This window comes from Pleurodeles waltl, chromosome 1_2 (assembly GCF_031143425.1).
Source record: "Pleurodeles waltl isolate 20211129_DDA chromosome 1_2, aPleWal1.hap1.20221129, whole genome shotgun sequence".
Classification (NCBI taxonomy): Eukaryota; Metazoa; Chordata; class Amphibia; order Caudata; family Salamandridae; genus Pleurodeles; species Pleurodeles waltl.
Window position 1 is genome coordinate 711396720 of NC_090437.1, and position 16378 is coordinate 711413097.

Below are 16378 nucleotides of genomic sequence, written 5' to 3' on the forward strand. Positions count from 1 at the left end.
TAAATTATGAAGTAAGTTGATTTTTTTCTCAGTGGTTTAGAGAGATAAAATCTATATTTGTTTAGGTAACTCTGCATATAATTATAATTAGAAGATATAATTGACTGCAAGTATGAGTCACTGATTAGACAGGTTTTTACAATGCAGGTCTGTGTTTTTTAAATTATAAAATGGTGCATGCACACATAAAGTAATGTTTGAAAACCTGCCTCCTCATCTTGGGACCTGACATCACTTTTCATTTATGCCATGTAACCTGTGAACACTGCTTCATGGTGCAATGACATGAAAACAGTATATGCTAATACATTTATATTGTGAAAGGTACTGGTTTATGATGATTTTAATTCTCTGCCGTACACTATCTATGAATGTAAGTTAATCCTAATAATGTTTGTCATTGCGTACATTCCACAATAGTATGTGAAAGCCTGCAGCTGAGCTTTGCGAAATGTACAGTCTTTGTAACATTTGTCTATTATCTGACACATATACAATACATGGGATTCTGTAATCCTTCTTTAAAAAGCTGTCTCCAATTTCTTTATAATTGGTGACTTGAGACACACCCATTCACCTAATTTATAGAAATGACATAGCCGCTCAACTGTAATAACTCATTACAGTTGAGTTCTGATGTAACCATACCTTTCGCCTTCTTCCTATATATTAGCATGGAACTCCTCAGTGACTTGCAATATCCAAAAATGTACAGCAGGGGGTTATTTATCCAATGTATAAATTCTCACACAGGGGCATGGTATATGGTGATAGAAATAATAACGACAATTCTTATGTTTCTAGAGGGACAAAGTATATCAAAATCTGGGTTTTAAGTCTCTCGGAAAGGACTTTTTCAATTCCAGGAGATGCTATGTTGGCCACACTATGTTGGCCAGGCTGAGCCCACTGCCTATGAACTCTGAATCCCAACTCTGTGAAGACTGTGTTTGCTATTGTAGACATAAGGAGAGATTGAGGAGATATGTTTGATCTTCTACCAGATTGACAAATAACCAAAGTGTAGGATCTTTTTAGCCTTTCAAAAATATTGGGTATTTACCAACTGTTATCTGCTGATACTCGGCTTTGCTAATATTTTAATTATATTAACTCGCATCTTTTATGAACTAGTAATTGTTAAATAAATACTTGAAATAAATATAATTGTGGTTGTCTTTAATTTGTCAGCGAAAGCGGGGTTTTCCCACTATTTAATACTGTAAAGACGCTCTGGCATGTCTAAGGTAGTCCCTATATTTGTCAAAACCCATTAAACTATTAAATTGTTTTCCCACTGCTGGATATCTTCAGGATAGTTATGTGACTGGAGAAAATGTAAACACATATGTTGCAAACTCCTTGTTTATGGGTTAGCCTTTATAATGAGGTGGCCTTAACCATTATTAGGTTGCGTCCTACAATAAATTTCCAATAAATTGTAAAAAGCTATTAAGAATACATTTCGCAATGTGGTTTTCTGTTGAATAAGATTGTATGAGGCTGTGCCTAAAACATAAAGCAACCCTGGTTTTTCTAGGCATTTCAAGGAAGGAACTTGAGAAATGGGCACAAGATCTACAACAGTCAACACTGATGACAATCACATTGCCGGACAATCTAGAATAAATAGACAGTGGCACCAAATTCAAGTAGCATCTGAAAAGCTCTCTGGTTGTAGCTTACAATGTGCAAGTTCCTAATTCACTAAGAAAAAAGTAACCATAGGAATTTGGATGTGCATATTTAGCTGTCAGTTGGCGAAGACCAGTTTTATGAGATACAATACACCTAGAGAGAGCTTTTGGTCATTCCCTTACTAATGATTAGATGGCTTGCTTAGCTTCCTTGCTCCTTATTCAATGACTTTTCCCTTTATTCTTTGATTGTCCCACCCATGCAGCATTTCTTCTTTACAACATTTTCTGCCTTTGTGACTGGTATCTTTCCACTGCTGACTTGAGTTTATTCCTTTTTTTATTATGTTTCAGCACTTCATGGGAGTGCCTGGTTTCTGTTAACTTTCTTGCCTATCTGCTCAATTTCCCTATCACCTGCCACACTTACCGATTGCGCTAAACTTTTCTGTACAGTTCTGCTTCATTATTTTATTTTTCTGTTGCAGCATATAGATAGTATCCATAAAATTAATTTAAAACACACTGAAAAAAAGTGAATTATGAAGTAAGTTGATTTTTTTCTCAGTGGTTTAGAGAGATAAAATCTATATTTGTTTAGGTAACTCTGCATATAATTACAATTAGAAGATATAATTGACTGCAAGTATGAGTCACTGATTAGACAGGTGTCTACAATGCAGGTCTGTGTTTTTTAAATTATAAAATGGTGCATGCACACATAAAGTAATGTTTGAAAACCTGCCTCCTCATCTTGGGACCTGCCATCACTTTTCATTTATGCCATGTAACCTGTGAACACTGCTTCATGGTGCAATGACATGAAAACAGTATATGCTAATACATTTATATCGTGAAAGGTACTGGTTTATGATGATTTTAACTCTCTGCCATACACTATCTATGAATGTAAGTTAATCCTAATAATGTTTGTCATTGCGTACATTCCCCAATAGTATGTGAAAGCCTGCAGCTGAGCTTTGCGAAATGTACAGTCTTTGTAACATTTGTCTATTATCTGACACATATACAATACATGGGATTCTGTAATCCTTCTATAAAAAGCTGTCTCCAATGTCTTTGTAATTGGTGACTTGAGACACACCCATTCACCTAATTTATAGAAATGACATAGCCGCTCAACTGTAATAACTCATTACAGTTGAGTTCTGATGTAACCATACCTTTCGCCTTCTTCCTATATATTAGCATGGAACTCCTCAGTGACTTGCAATATCCAAAAATGTACAGCAGGGGGTTATTTATCCAATGTATAAATTCTCACACAGGGGCATGGTATATGGTGATAGAAATAATAACGACAATTCTTATGTTTCTAGAGGGACAAAGTATATCAAAATCTGGGTTTTAAGTCTCTCGGAAAGGACTTTTTCAATTCCAGGAGATGCTATGTTGGCCACACTATGTTGGCCATGCTGAGCCCACTGCCTATGAACTCTGAATCCCAACTCTGTGAAGACTGTGTTTGCTATTGTAGACATAAGGAGAGATTGAGGAGATATGTTTGATCTTCTACCAGATTGACAAATAACCAAAGTGTAGGATCTTTTTAGCCTTTCAAAAATATTGGGTATTTACCAACTGTTATCTGCTGATACTCGGCTTTGCTAATATTTTAATTATATTAACTTGCATCTTTTATGAACTAGTAATTGTTAAATAAAGACTTGAAATAAATATAATTGTGGTTGTCTTTAATTTGTCAGCGAAAGCGGGGTTTTCCCACTATTTAATACTGTAAAGACGCTCTGGCATGTCTAAGGTAGTCCCTATATTTGTCAAAACCCATTAAACTATTAAATTGTTTTCCCACTGCTGGATATCTTCAGGATAGTTATGTGACTGGAGAAAATGTAAACACATATGTTGCAAACTCCTTGTTTATGGGTTAGCCTTTATAATGAGGTGGCCTTAACCATTATTAGGTTGCGTCCTACAATAAATTTCCAATAAATTGTAAAAAGCTATTAAGAATACATTTCGCAATGTGGTTTTCTGTTGAATAAGATTGTATGAGGCTGTGCCTAAAACATAAAGCAACCCTGGTTTTTCTAGGCATTTCAAGGAAGGAACTTGAGAAATGGGCACAAGATCTACAACAGTCAACACTGATGACAATCACATTGCCGGACAATCTAGAATAAATAGACAATGGCACCAAATTCAAGTAGCATCTGAAAAGCTCTCTGGTTGTAGCTTACAATGTGCAAGTCCCTAATTCACTAAGAAAAAAGTAACCATAGGAATTTGGATGTGCATATTTAGCTGTCAGTTGGCGAAGACCAGTTTTATGAGATACAATACACCTAGAGAGAGCTTTTGGTCATTCCCTTACTAATGATTAGATGGCTTGCTTAGCTTCCTTGCTCCTTATTCAATGACTTTTCCCTTTATTCTTTGATTGTCCCACCCATGCAGCATTTCTTCTTTACAACATTTTCTGCCTTTGTGACTGGTATCTTTCCACTGCTGACTTGAGTTTATTCCTTTTTTTATTATGTTTCAGCACTTCATGGGAGTGCCTGGTTTCTGTTAACTTTCTTGCCTATCTGCTCAATTTCCCTATCACCTGCCACACTTACCGATTGCGCTAAACTTTTCTGTACAGTTCTGCTTCATTATTTTATTTTTCTGTTGCAGCATATAGATAGTATCCATAAAATTAATTTAAAACACACTGAAAAAAAGTGAATTATGAAGTAAGTTGATTTTTTTCTCAGTGGTTTAGAGAGATAAAATCTATATTTGTTTAGGTAACTCTGCATATAATTACAATTAGAAGATATAATTGACTGCAAGTATGAGTCACTGATTAGACAGGTGTCTACAATGCAGGTCTGTGTTTTTTAAATTATAAAATGGTGCATGCACACATAAAGTAATGTTTGAAAACCTGCCTCCTCATCTTGGGACCTGCCATCACTTTTCATTTATGCCATGTAACCTGTGAACACTGCTTCATGGTGCAATGACATGAAAACAGTATATGCTAATACATTTATATCGTGAAAGGTACTGGTTTATGATGATTTTAACTCTCTGCCATACACTATCTATGAATGTAAGTTAATCCTAATAATGTTTGTCATTGCGTACATTCCCCAATAGTATGTGAAAGCCTGCAGCTGAGCTTTGCGAAATGTACAGTCTTTGTAACATTTGTCTATTATCTGACACATATACAATACATGGGATTCTGTAATCCTTCTATAAAAAGCTGTCTCCAATGTCTTTGTAATTGGTGACTTGAGACACACCCATTCACCTAATTTATAGAAATGACATAGCCGCTCAACTGTAATAACTCATTACAGTTGAGTTCTGATGTAACCATACCTTTCGCCTTCTTCCTATATATTAGCATGGAACTCCTCAGTGACTTGCAATATCCAAAAATGTACAGCAGGGGGTTATTTATCCAATGTATAAATTCTCACACAGGGGCATGGTATATGGTGATAGAAATAATAACGACAATTCTTATGTTTCTAGAGGGACAAAGTATATCAAAATCTGGGTTTTAAGTCTCTCGGAAAGGACTTTTTCAATTCCAGGAGATGCTATGTTGGCCACACTATGTTGGCCATGCTGAGCCCACTGCCTATGAACTCTGAATCCCAACTCTGTGAAGACTGTGTTTGCTATTGTAGACATAAGGAGAGATTGAGGAGATATGTTTGATCTTCTACCAGATTGACAAATAACCAAAGTGTAGGATCTTTTTAGCCTTTCAAAAATATTGGGTATTTACCAACTGTTATCTGCTGATACTCGGCTTTGCTAATATTTTAATTATATTAACTCGCATCTTTTATGAACTAGTAATTGTTAAATAAAGACTTGAAATAAATATAATTGTGGTTGTCTTTAATTTGTCAGCGAAAGCGGGGTTTTCCCACTATTTAATACTGTAAAGACGCTCTGGCATGTCTAAGGTAGTCCCTATATTTGTCAAAACCCATTAAACTATTAAATTGTTTTCCCACTGCTGGATATCTTCAGGATAGTTATGTGACTGGAGAAAATGTAAACACATATGTTGCAAACTCCTTGTTTATGGGTTAGCCTTTATAATGAGGTGGCCTTAACCATTATTAGGTTGCGTCCTACAATAAATTGCCAATAAATTGAAAAAGCTATTAAGAATACATTTCGCAATGTGGTTTTGGTTGTTTCTCCAAATGTCACACAGAGCACTACATGTCCTCCAAATAATTAAAATACTTAATGAATTGCAAGTGGCAGTTAAAGATTGCCTATACTCCATTTCAATTGTGTTCAGTCTCACCTTTTATCCTGAATATCTCTTGTGTCTCTCTGTCCAGTGTGGAGCTTGTTACCATTTCACCAGTTTCAGAGCTGATGTTGAATAGCTTATATCCTATACCTGGTAAAATCTCAAATGAAAGTAGAGAATTGACCCCTGAAAATAAATGGTAAATATGTTTGAGAAAGCCATTAGCCATGTTTAAATCTGTAGAGTTCTGTTAAGAACAACATTCCCAATTCACTGTAAGATATTTGATATCTGTTCAGGAGACAAAACATGGAATATTATAGCGACAGGTTTTTCTTGTGCTCTCCTTTTATACAGCAAATAACAAAAAGCAAATTATCTTTTGATACCTAAACACTCTGCAACTTTGCAAACATGTGATGTGTTGGCCAACTCACATCAATCAATATCAAATCAACAGTTACACTGTAACACAAACAGCATTAGATCTTTTTAGTCCAAAATGAAAAAAACAATGTTAAAATACACACTGAAACATTAAGCTTTGCATATTAGAAAAGCAGAAATCGGGAAAGGTGCATATTGAGCTACAACACAATCTTCCCTATCTGAGTGACATACTTTAATGAGTACTTTATAGTCATAGAAAACATTTAGCATGCACATGCAATAACTGTCCACATTGATTTACAAAATAGGGGGAAAGTATAGCTAGAAAGAAGAAGGACAGTAAAGATATCAACCAGCATTTTCACGAAGTTTAGAGTTGATTACTTAACTAAGACATTGAGAAGAATCAGAGAAGCAATCCAACTCTTACAACATGTGTTTCTCCAAACAGTTTATTATTTTTAGCCTTTTGGATGATGCAAATTAATCATGGAAAGATATATGAAAAAGGAAAGGCAGACTCATCTCATGAAGTGTTTTGCAGTTCAGTCAAATCATGTTTTTGCATTACATATATACAAATAAGGGAATGGCAGCATGAAACTGATATTTTGGAAAGCATAATGCAAGGAGAAACCATGAACTATCCTGAACAGACATTTTGACCTTAGCCTTAACTGCGTTCCCTCTTTGTTGTTCATCAGCTATTGTTTGCACTATGCAACATGGTTGCTATATGCTTTCTCATAAATTTCAAAAGGTATTTGGTTTGGCACAGGTGCATAAAAAGGGGACTTTTGTACCTCAGCACTTATATACAATTCAGATTGTGTCTCATACCACCCTTGCAAAGTCCTAAGATCAAAATTGGAATAGGCAAGAAAATCTTTGTCTTTATACATTTTCACCACATTCCTAGACACCCCATAGATCATGTGATAACTGCTAGGAGCTTCCTACAGAACAACATTTGCTCTATTCTGGGACTCACCTGGCACCCCTAAGAGCATGAAAGAAGCTGATATTACACAATCGAAACCGTTATTAGATGAATACAATTACTTTCTACAAACTGCCTAAGAAACCAAACAAAAAGCACCCTTTTCAGTTTCAAACTCCACCAACTGACATCCTGATGTTTCACCAATAATAGACTTTGCTGGAGTCTTGTCAGATGGATTTAGGTCTACAAAACATTTTGCCAAAAAAAAGAAAGCATCAGCATAGTATTGGGGATGTGCTGCAGCTGACAGAACTCTAAAAGCACCACATAGTGTTTGGGAATGGTACTTGTCAACAATGGAGATAAAGGATTTATGATAAGAATTGCTAAACACTCTCTACTCTACTGTCAAATTTCCTGCATATAGAAGGGATAAAAAAAATCTACACAAAATGTATTGCACTGGAGTTGAGAGAACAATCAGAAAACCATTAAAGGAAATGTGTGATGTTGCAAGCAGACAATGTGCATATGTTTGTAAATTGTCCAAACATGCAAAGTTTTTGGATAAATGAGAGTAAGATCATAATTAACACTTTCAATCACATAATTGTTATGAGCTCTCTTCTTATTATTTTTGGGATACCAGGAACTGAAAGGGGCAAAATGTATTTGCTGACTAAACACAGTATATTATTGACAAATTTAAACACAGAACCATTTTGTAGTATGTTAACGTCATGACTGATGATTGAAAAAGTATCAACCGCATAGTAAGGTGTGCTGAGAACCAATGTCAAATTAAAAAGCAGACAGTGCACATTCTGAGGGTGCTGGGCAGGGGTGACCCATTACTGTCCACACCCGGGACATGGGCAGTGGCGATGGCGGTCTCCTGGTGGTACGACCACCAGGGTCCTCATGTGGTGGTCAGACCGCCTGGACTGGGGCTGGCAGTCTCAAGAGCACCAACTTCATAATAAGGGCCTTAGTAATGCAATGTCACTCTTCAAAAAATTTATCATATATCCAGAGTGAAAAACAGTGATTCTACCAATGTGGTATTATAGGTGCTGTCAGAATTCTGATAAATTAAATATAAGAATAAAAAATATAAATAAAAATGAAAATGAAGTCTTGGTCTAAGTAAAAGTATATTACACATGTATATAAATCATGATTAAAGGTAATGCAATTACCTCTTGTTAAATTATGAACATCATGGAATAATATGACAGAATGTCAACTCTGTAATAGTCTTAAAATTGAAAGATATCCATAGTGGAATACTTGGGACTCAATCCATAAAGCAGGTTACATCCAAATGAGACACAGTATTAATTCCCTAAGCAAAAAGTGAATGACAGCATCATAATGGGTAACAGAGGTAAGATATACATGCTCTGGGTACAGCATAAACCAGAGGTTAACATAACATTAAAGTTAGATGAAATGTTCAGTAATAATGTAATGTTTTTAATTTAGAAAGCACAGAAATTTACCAGTTATTAGATTTATAGTTATCTCAAGTAATTATAACCCATGCCTTAAGGTAACTATAACTTGCATCCCCGTCATGCATAGTTTTCTCATCAATAATTTCATTGCAAATGTTACGGTGATATTTCCAATTAAGTCATAGATGATGTCAAGAGTGATGTATTATGTGGGATAATTAGAAGTGTATGGTGGGGGAGCAAGATATGCTAACTTTAAGACATGAGTTACTTGAAATACCTTTAACTGGTGAATTTCTGTGTTTTTTAGTTTGGATTTTTCAGTGAATTTTTAGGTTTTTTTTCAACATAAAGTAATATTTTGTTACTATATGTAAAGCCAAACCTGCCGGGCACTACCTTTGGCCTGGTGTGGTTGGCCACATGGCGTGGCCTGCAGCCAGGTACCGTGATTACCCACTACAGATAGCCAATCCCATTCTATGCAAGGCCTTGAGCACTGCACATCAGGAGGTTGCCCACAGGAACCCAACAACTTTCTTTGCACGACCTTCGGCAGTGCGCAGAAGAGAGTTGGACTCTGCACCTGACCTTTGGCCTTGCAAAGTAGGCGAGCTGGGCAACCTGTAGCCCCTCCCCCACAGGCAGACAACTCTATGGCCAGGCCCTGCTTCCAACCCCCCACAGGCAGCCAACCCCATTCTGCCAAAGGCTGTGTGCAGGTGGGTGATGGCCACATAGCCTGGCCTGTGGCCAGGTCTTCTGGTCAACACACCCACAGGCAGCCAACCCCACTAGGCCTAAGTGGAAATATTATTTTGCTTGTGGAGTTGACGGAATTCAGGAACTCCAGATTCCACATATAAAGCAGAGTACACGCTAAATTCTGATCTCCAAAGCATAGCAGAAATAATTCTCTATTTGCATACAGTCTTATTTTAGCGAGAATGGTTTTAGCGCGCGCTGGTGAGTGAGATGAAATTTGCTAGTTGCTAGTAAGTGCACATGAGATTTGCTGCCCGCACATGTGGCTTCCCCTCACTGTGGAGCCTTCCGGCGCCATTTTCATTATGCTGGCGAGCGCAAACAGCTTCTCAAGAAGATTTTGTTCTTAACGAAGCAATCTACTCGAAAAGGTGTTTTCGAGTGAATATTCTACTGCAACGGACCATTCTGGTTGATGGCCCATGGGCAGGCTAGTCCACATAGTAAAATAAATGAATATTGCAAATCTAACAAACAAGGATAAAATGCACTGAACTGTGCAAAGTTTTTCCCCTACAAAAGATAAAAAAATAAATGCAAAATAATAACTGTGACCCCTCTGAAACTCCAGGCCACCCAACCACAATCCAATTTAAAAATTAAATACAACTACAGAAAAATACTGCTGCATGCCCTCTATCAAGGAAACAACACCCTCAAACAAACGTTTTTCATCTTACTTGTGATATCACACAATAGCTGCCGGTCACATAATCAAACCCCAACAACAGCAAGTAAGGAGGCATCTCTTAGTTGTAATCCTGACTGCAAATGAAATATATTTGTGATGGTGGTATGGTTTGACTTTGCAATGGATACACTAACCACACTAAATTTTTATTGTCTGAATTATAAATAAAACTGCCACGTTTCACTAAATGTTATTCTTGCTTGTTTGATTTTAGGTGCATAAAAGTCATCACTCCCAGAATACTGCCAGACAAAAGGCTAGCAGGAAGTTTCATAACCACAACTCCTGACTCCTCCAGTGTCTTCCACTTGTGCAGTTAAGTACCACTGTCAACTGAAAGAACTTGAAGACAGCCCTAAACAAAGGTGCTGCCACGACAGTGGTCAGTGGGGAGGAGAAGACGCAGATTTCCACCACTGGCCTGCTGCCCCAAATCTTTTTCTGAAAGCATGTGCCTACCACACCATCCTCCGACCAGCAGGCTGGGAACAACACTCCCACATCAATGGTACTTCCCCAAACTACGCCAAACACATGCAGCCACTGCAAACATCTGGACGAGCAGTGAGTTTGAACTGGAGTTGTCTTAGCCACAAACTAGTACTCAATCATCACAGGAAACTGAGCAAAGTGGACAACAGGAGCCGCAGCCAGCAATAGTAGATCTTCCTGATGTAGGAGCAGAACAGGAGCATGATCTTCCTGCTGAGCAAGATGTACTTCTCCTTGAAACATTGGCTTCCCAGTCTCCTGCAAGGAAAAGGAAGTGTACTCCACCATCTTCCCTAAACCCCCTCCTTCTGATGATCTGGACATGGATTGGATCCCGGTTGATTCTGAGAACCACTACGAGAGACAAGGAAAAAGGAAAGGTCCTGCAAGTCTTCGAATTATGGAAGGGGAGGAGGAGGACAAGCCAGTCATTGTCATGTAAGCTGGCTCAGAGGACACCAACATTACCTCATCCTTGTCTGAGGGATATGGCACTAGTATCACCAGCACAACCAGCATCCATATTTGTAAGGCCCCCAATGAGACCTGCTTCTACCACTGCCTCAGTTGAAGTATGCACTGCAGAAAGGCAATTGTCAACACACCCACCTGCCGTACCGCTCTTCAGTCATTTGCAGTAGCACTAGTGGCCTACTAAAAAGTTCTCCTCCACAGTTCGGGACTTCTTTACGATTCGCAAGCAGCAGGACAACATTGCTATATGTTCCATTTGCCAAGCGACTGTTTGTCGATGTAAACCTGGTTCCCACTATGGCACAGAAGGTCAAACACCCCATATGAAAAAAACATCAAGCAATGCCGTGAGAGGAGCATCTTTAAAAAATTGCTGCAGGTGGTGGTGGTGGTGATGAGAGAGAGAATCAGCTCCGATCATGGTGGGAGGTGAAGGTGATGAGCAAGAAGATGGTGACAGCTTTATGCAAGGCAGCCCTATCCACAGCAGTGCACTAGTACCAACCACCTCAGCAACCTTAAAGTGTCAAATGGAGACATCACAGCACAGTGACTGCCCGCAAGACACACATTGAGCCTACCACCTCCTAGTTCTCAGAAGTCACCTGTGTCAGTGTCATTGGAAAACAAAATAATCAAGGCTATTATTAGGGGCATGTTTAGGCAGGAGGAACACAACCACCCAATGGCTCATTTGTACAATGGAAATCTGTCTAAAATGTTATCCCTGGACCTCCTCCCTTTTTCTTTTGTGAAAGGAGTGGAATTTTTTGAATTTGTGGTGGCCAACTATCCTTAATGGAAGGTTCCTAGTTGGACCTACTTTGTCAGAGTTGCTGTTCCAGTGCTCCATCCCAATGTGGTGCAATTGGTTGGACAATCTTGGCAGTGGAGTGCTGTTCACACTATCCAACTGACGACAGACATGTGGACCAGTTGTCAAGCAACATGTGTATCACTGCACACTGGACATCTTTTATGGGCATTAAGCAACAACTATCTACAAGTCTCAGCACTGAAGAAAAGTTTGAGGGCATTTGACGGCATGCAATAGTAGCTATGTTAAACATGGAAAAATCCCAAGCAGCTGCAACTTCAACAGGAGGGTGCTTGAATGGCTGCAACCCAGATATCTTACAATTTTGGTTTTTGCCACAGACAATGGCAGTAATACAGTTAAGACCATGGCAGATGGTGGCTATTTCAGGGTCCTGTGTCTGATGCATTGCATCAACCTGGTTGTACAGGACACATCTCAAAAAAGAAGGTATAGTCAGCAACATACTGACCATCAACAGAAGAGTCAGCACTCAGTTCAGCCATTCTTTCAAAGCCCAGAAGCAGTTGAGGACCATTCAACATGCTACTAGAGTACCAGTTAAAGCCCTCATACATGAAGGAGGTGCCAGCGTGTTGGAATTCAACCTATTACATGTTGCAACATCTGTATGAGCAGTACAGACCAATCAATGACTGTGATTCAAAGAGGAGGATATGCAATTAGGAAAAGCATGGATGCTGACACATTAGGCCTAGTCAAATGCCTGACACAGGTAGTACTTCATTTTGAGGTTGTCACACAGGAAGTCAGCAAGGAGGACAATACTATCAGCCAAAGTATCCCATTGTTGTTGTTGCATCTGCAACAGGACCAGTTAAAAAAGGTGTTGCAAAGGTTCTCAGGTTTAAACGGCAACAGAGAAGCGCATGAGTTGGATGAAAGCTCAATCCTTGCTTGGCTGATAATCCAAGGCTGCAAAGAAAGATTCTGTCCTCCAAAGAATACATCTTTGCCACAATACATGATCCACAGTATAAAAAAACATAATGACCACTCAATTTTCTTTTTCAGAAGTGGATGTTTCACTATACAAGAGGTGGATTGTTGAGCAAGTGAGAGACCTGGAAGAAGAACAGCTGGAGGTTAGAGGCCCTGGCAGAAGTTCTGGTGTGCAACCTTCAACCTCAAGAGAGGGCAGTGTTGTTGTCTCACAGCAGACAACACCAGCAACAAGACTACTGGCAAACACAGGGAACAGAAGAATCAGACCTAGCCTCTGTAATGGCTGTGTTTTATAGTGGCAGGGCTTAAGACAAGTGCAGAGGCATAGGCAAAAGAGGGTAGGTAAGTGACAGTACCAATGACCATTCAGTGGATGTTCCAGCACTCTGGATGACCCAAAAGAGTTATACATGGATCAGAACCCATTGGTCTATTGGCATGAGAAGGTGGGCCACTGGCCAGAGCCCAGGATACTCACAAAAAGTATCAGGCTTGTCCGGTACTTAGTGTGTCTTCTGAGCCTGTTTTCAATGCAGCTGGGGAAGTTGACACTGTCTGAAGGACCAGTCTCTCACCTCAAAATGTGGAGAGATGACCAAGATTAAAAGTAACCAACACTTCATACCCCACAATTACAATGTGCCTCAAACACCACAAAAGGAGGATAAGGGCAATTGGTCAGACCCAAGTGCATTAGCTGACCAACTTCTGAGCAAACCCCCTAAGTTTGAGGCCAAACTCTACCTCCCCGACTGAGTGGGCCACCATGCAACTTTCAGATTGTTTATCGTTGAACTGCTTTGCCAAAGAAAAAATATGGACATAGCTAGAGGAACATTATATATTTTGCATCTGATTTATGCAGCCCCACTGTTTATTCACATGCATGACCAGATTGGAGTTGGACCAGTTTGCTTTAGAGGACATGAAGCCAAAATTGCCTGCTTCCTTCCAATACCTATCCTTTTTTTCCTCAGCAGGGCTGCCCCAGTACAGATCATTAAGACTGCCATTGTGTTGCTTCCATGAGGTGATACAAAATGATAATGGTGTACTGTACCACCGTACTTGGATTTGAACAGTTAACTATTGCAAAAGGAGTGATATATATTGAGTGAGTGTGAGTGATGATAAGTAATGTCAGGTGATGGCAGACAGTGAGGGTCTTCAACTAATTTGTAAATTTTATTTAGATGATTTGCAGGGTTTAGGGGCTGATGGGTAACTTTGCCTGAAAATGATTGCCCTTTTCATACTTGGGTAGATTTACTTGCATGGTCCAGTCCTTGCTGTACTTTTTTTGGGGGTCCTTCTGAGACCAGAACAGTTGTTTTAGTTAACAAATACAAATCTACGCAAAATGCTCATTTTCTTTGGCTCTTCTTGTTTATCAACAGCAGTGCACTACAGGTCTAACTCTCTCAATCTCATCTGGGTCAGGAGTCAGACGTGTTCATTATCAGAGTCAGAGTCTAGAGGACTCAGAATGGGACTACCCCTCAACAGCCAGAAGAAGGAGGTTAGCTACTTTGAAGGGAAAGCAACATGATTATGACTCTGAGAGGCATTCTCAGCCTGGTGGACTGGTAGGAGAGATACAATGATTTGGGAAATGCAGAATAGCTAATGTGCTGGCTCAAATGTCAAATTCCTCTCTTATGTAGTTGTAGTTGGGGGGCTGTAACTGAAGACAGACATGTGGATGTCAGTCATCCAAAACATCAGATGATGGATGCACTCAGCTACATGTTGTTATGCCAGTTGTGAGACTGGTCAGCCAGGTACATGCTGCTACTTGCGTGGGATTGGTTGTAAAATTGCTCTCAGTTATTTGCACAAAACATGAGTTCATCCATGAATGATTGCAGCAGCATATTCTCTTGCTTTGATCACTCCTCATAAAGCTTTCCTTCTCTTCTGGCTTAACTCCACAATATTGTTACTGTTTTACATTTTACAGGCCTGATGCAAGGCAAAATCTCTGTAACACTCCTGCTGCTTACCTTCCTGGACTGGTTCACCCAGTCACCCAAGATGGACATCCCAAGAAGAATCCAGATGTAACTCCCAATTTGCCATTTATTGTATGCAGTACCACTTTTATTTTAGCTGTCATAATTTTAGAACCATGTAGGGAACAGAACATTTAGACATATAATAATGTGGGTCTCTTGGGCTGAAGGAGTGTTTGCAATGCATTTAACTGAACTGTGTCCTTCATTCATTCCACAAACAATTTGATGATGTGCTGCTCATCGATCTGATAAATATTGTTATGGTGTGGTGTTTCTCTTTGCTACACCTTTACCCAACACCCCATTCCCATCAATTCATCCACCCCCATATCCTCTTCCTCCAGGCAGTGTGATTTATTGACGTGCGATTTAGTGGACACCATAAATGGATCACATATTTGGTGGGGCGGATGTGGTGAAAGTGACACCAACTCACTGGGAGATCTTCTTGCCTGAACAATACAATAGGCCACATCACCCCCACTTACCCACCCAGCTGTATAAATGATAACATAATAATCATAGTGCAGATGAGTCATTGTCTGACTCTGTTCCATTGTCCCACTGTAGCGCACACTAGTCCAAGAGTTTTTTTGTCATGGTAGTTTGTACTCAGTCTTTCATAATAAACCCACTGACTCTATATTTTCTTTTTCAGCCTTGTTGCCTGTAATGAATAAATACTCTCACTGATGAATCCGACAGTTGTAGTTCATCTCATTGGAATAGGTTAGAGTGAGACTTCACTTTGTAATTGGGATGTCTTCCCTAGTAGCACAAGAAGAGAATGATAATAACACCACCATGGTAAGAAAGCCCTTTTGGGAAGCCCTGCAGTAAGGTTTGGGAAGATTTTCAAGAGATACCATTGCCTAATCAATTCAGGTAAGAAAAAACTAGACAAACTTGTTAATTAGTAGTTAAGTTGCTCTTCGGAAGCGGAGAGAAATCAATTTTTTGTCTATGTTGGCAGACCCCTACACAGGTGGTAGGATAAGGGCAGTTACTTCACTAGGTACTACTATACTGATTTTTAATTGATTGGTGGCTGGGTACTGCAAAACCTCATTGAGTGAAATAGATTTAATTTATAAAGTTTTCTGTTCCCATACCGTGCCACTCTGGTGACAGGGTACAAATGGGCTGGAGGAAGAGGTAAATAACTAATTAAAGAATAATACTAACACTAAATAATAATTGGCAAGAGACTTAAGGTAGGGAAAGTTTGGGAGGAACAACGGTACACTCAACAATGCTATAATAAATTGTACGTTAAACCCATTTATTTTTAAAAGATTCCAACCTTTTTTCGCCCACATCAGACCAACCCCTTCCCAAAAACAATATGTACCAAACCCAAATGCAAAGTCCAATGAAAAGAAACCCTTTCCCCAACTTTGTGCTTCCACACTCTCTACCCACAGTATGCCCTTCAGTCAAAAGAAAAAATCTAGTTCTGCTGCCTTTGCAGGG

The 16378-nt window shown here is 39.2% G+C and overlaps 1 protein-coding gene across 1 annotated transcript in view; it reads right to left on the reverse strand.

Annotated features, from left to right (window-relative positions):
- The window catches only part of LOC138255249 (protocadherin-23-like), a 486186-nt gene that overhangs the window by 399181 nt on the left and 70627 nt on the right, over window positions 1–16378 (reverse strand). Inside the window, exon 4 of the mRNA XM_069205831.1 lies at window positions 5947–6081. Coding sequence (XP_069061932.1) covers window positions 5947–6081 — 135 coding nt within the window. The remainder of the gene's footprint in view (window positions 1–5946; window positions 6082–16378) is intronic.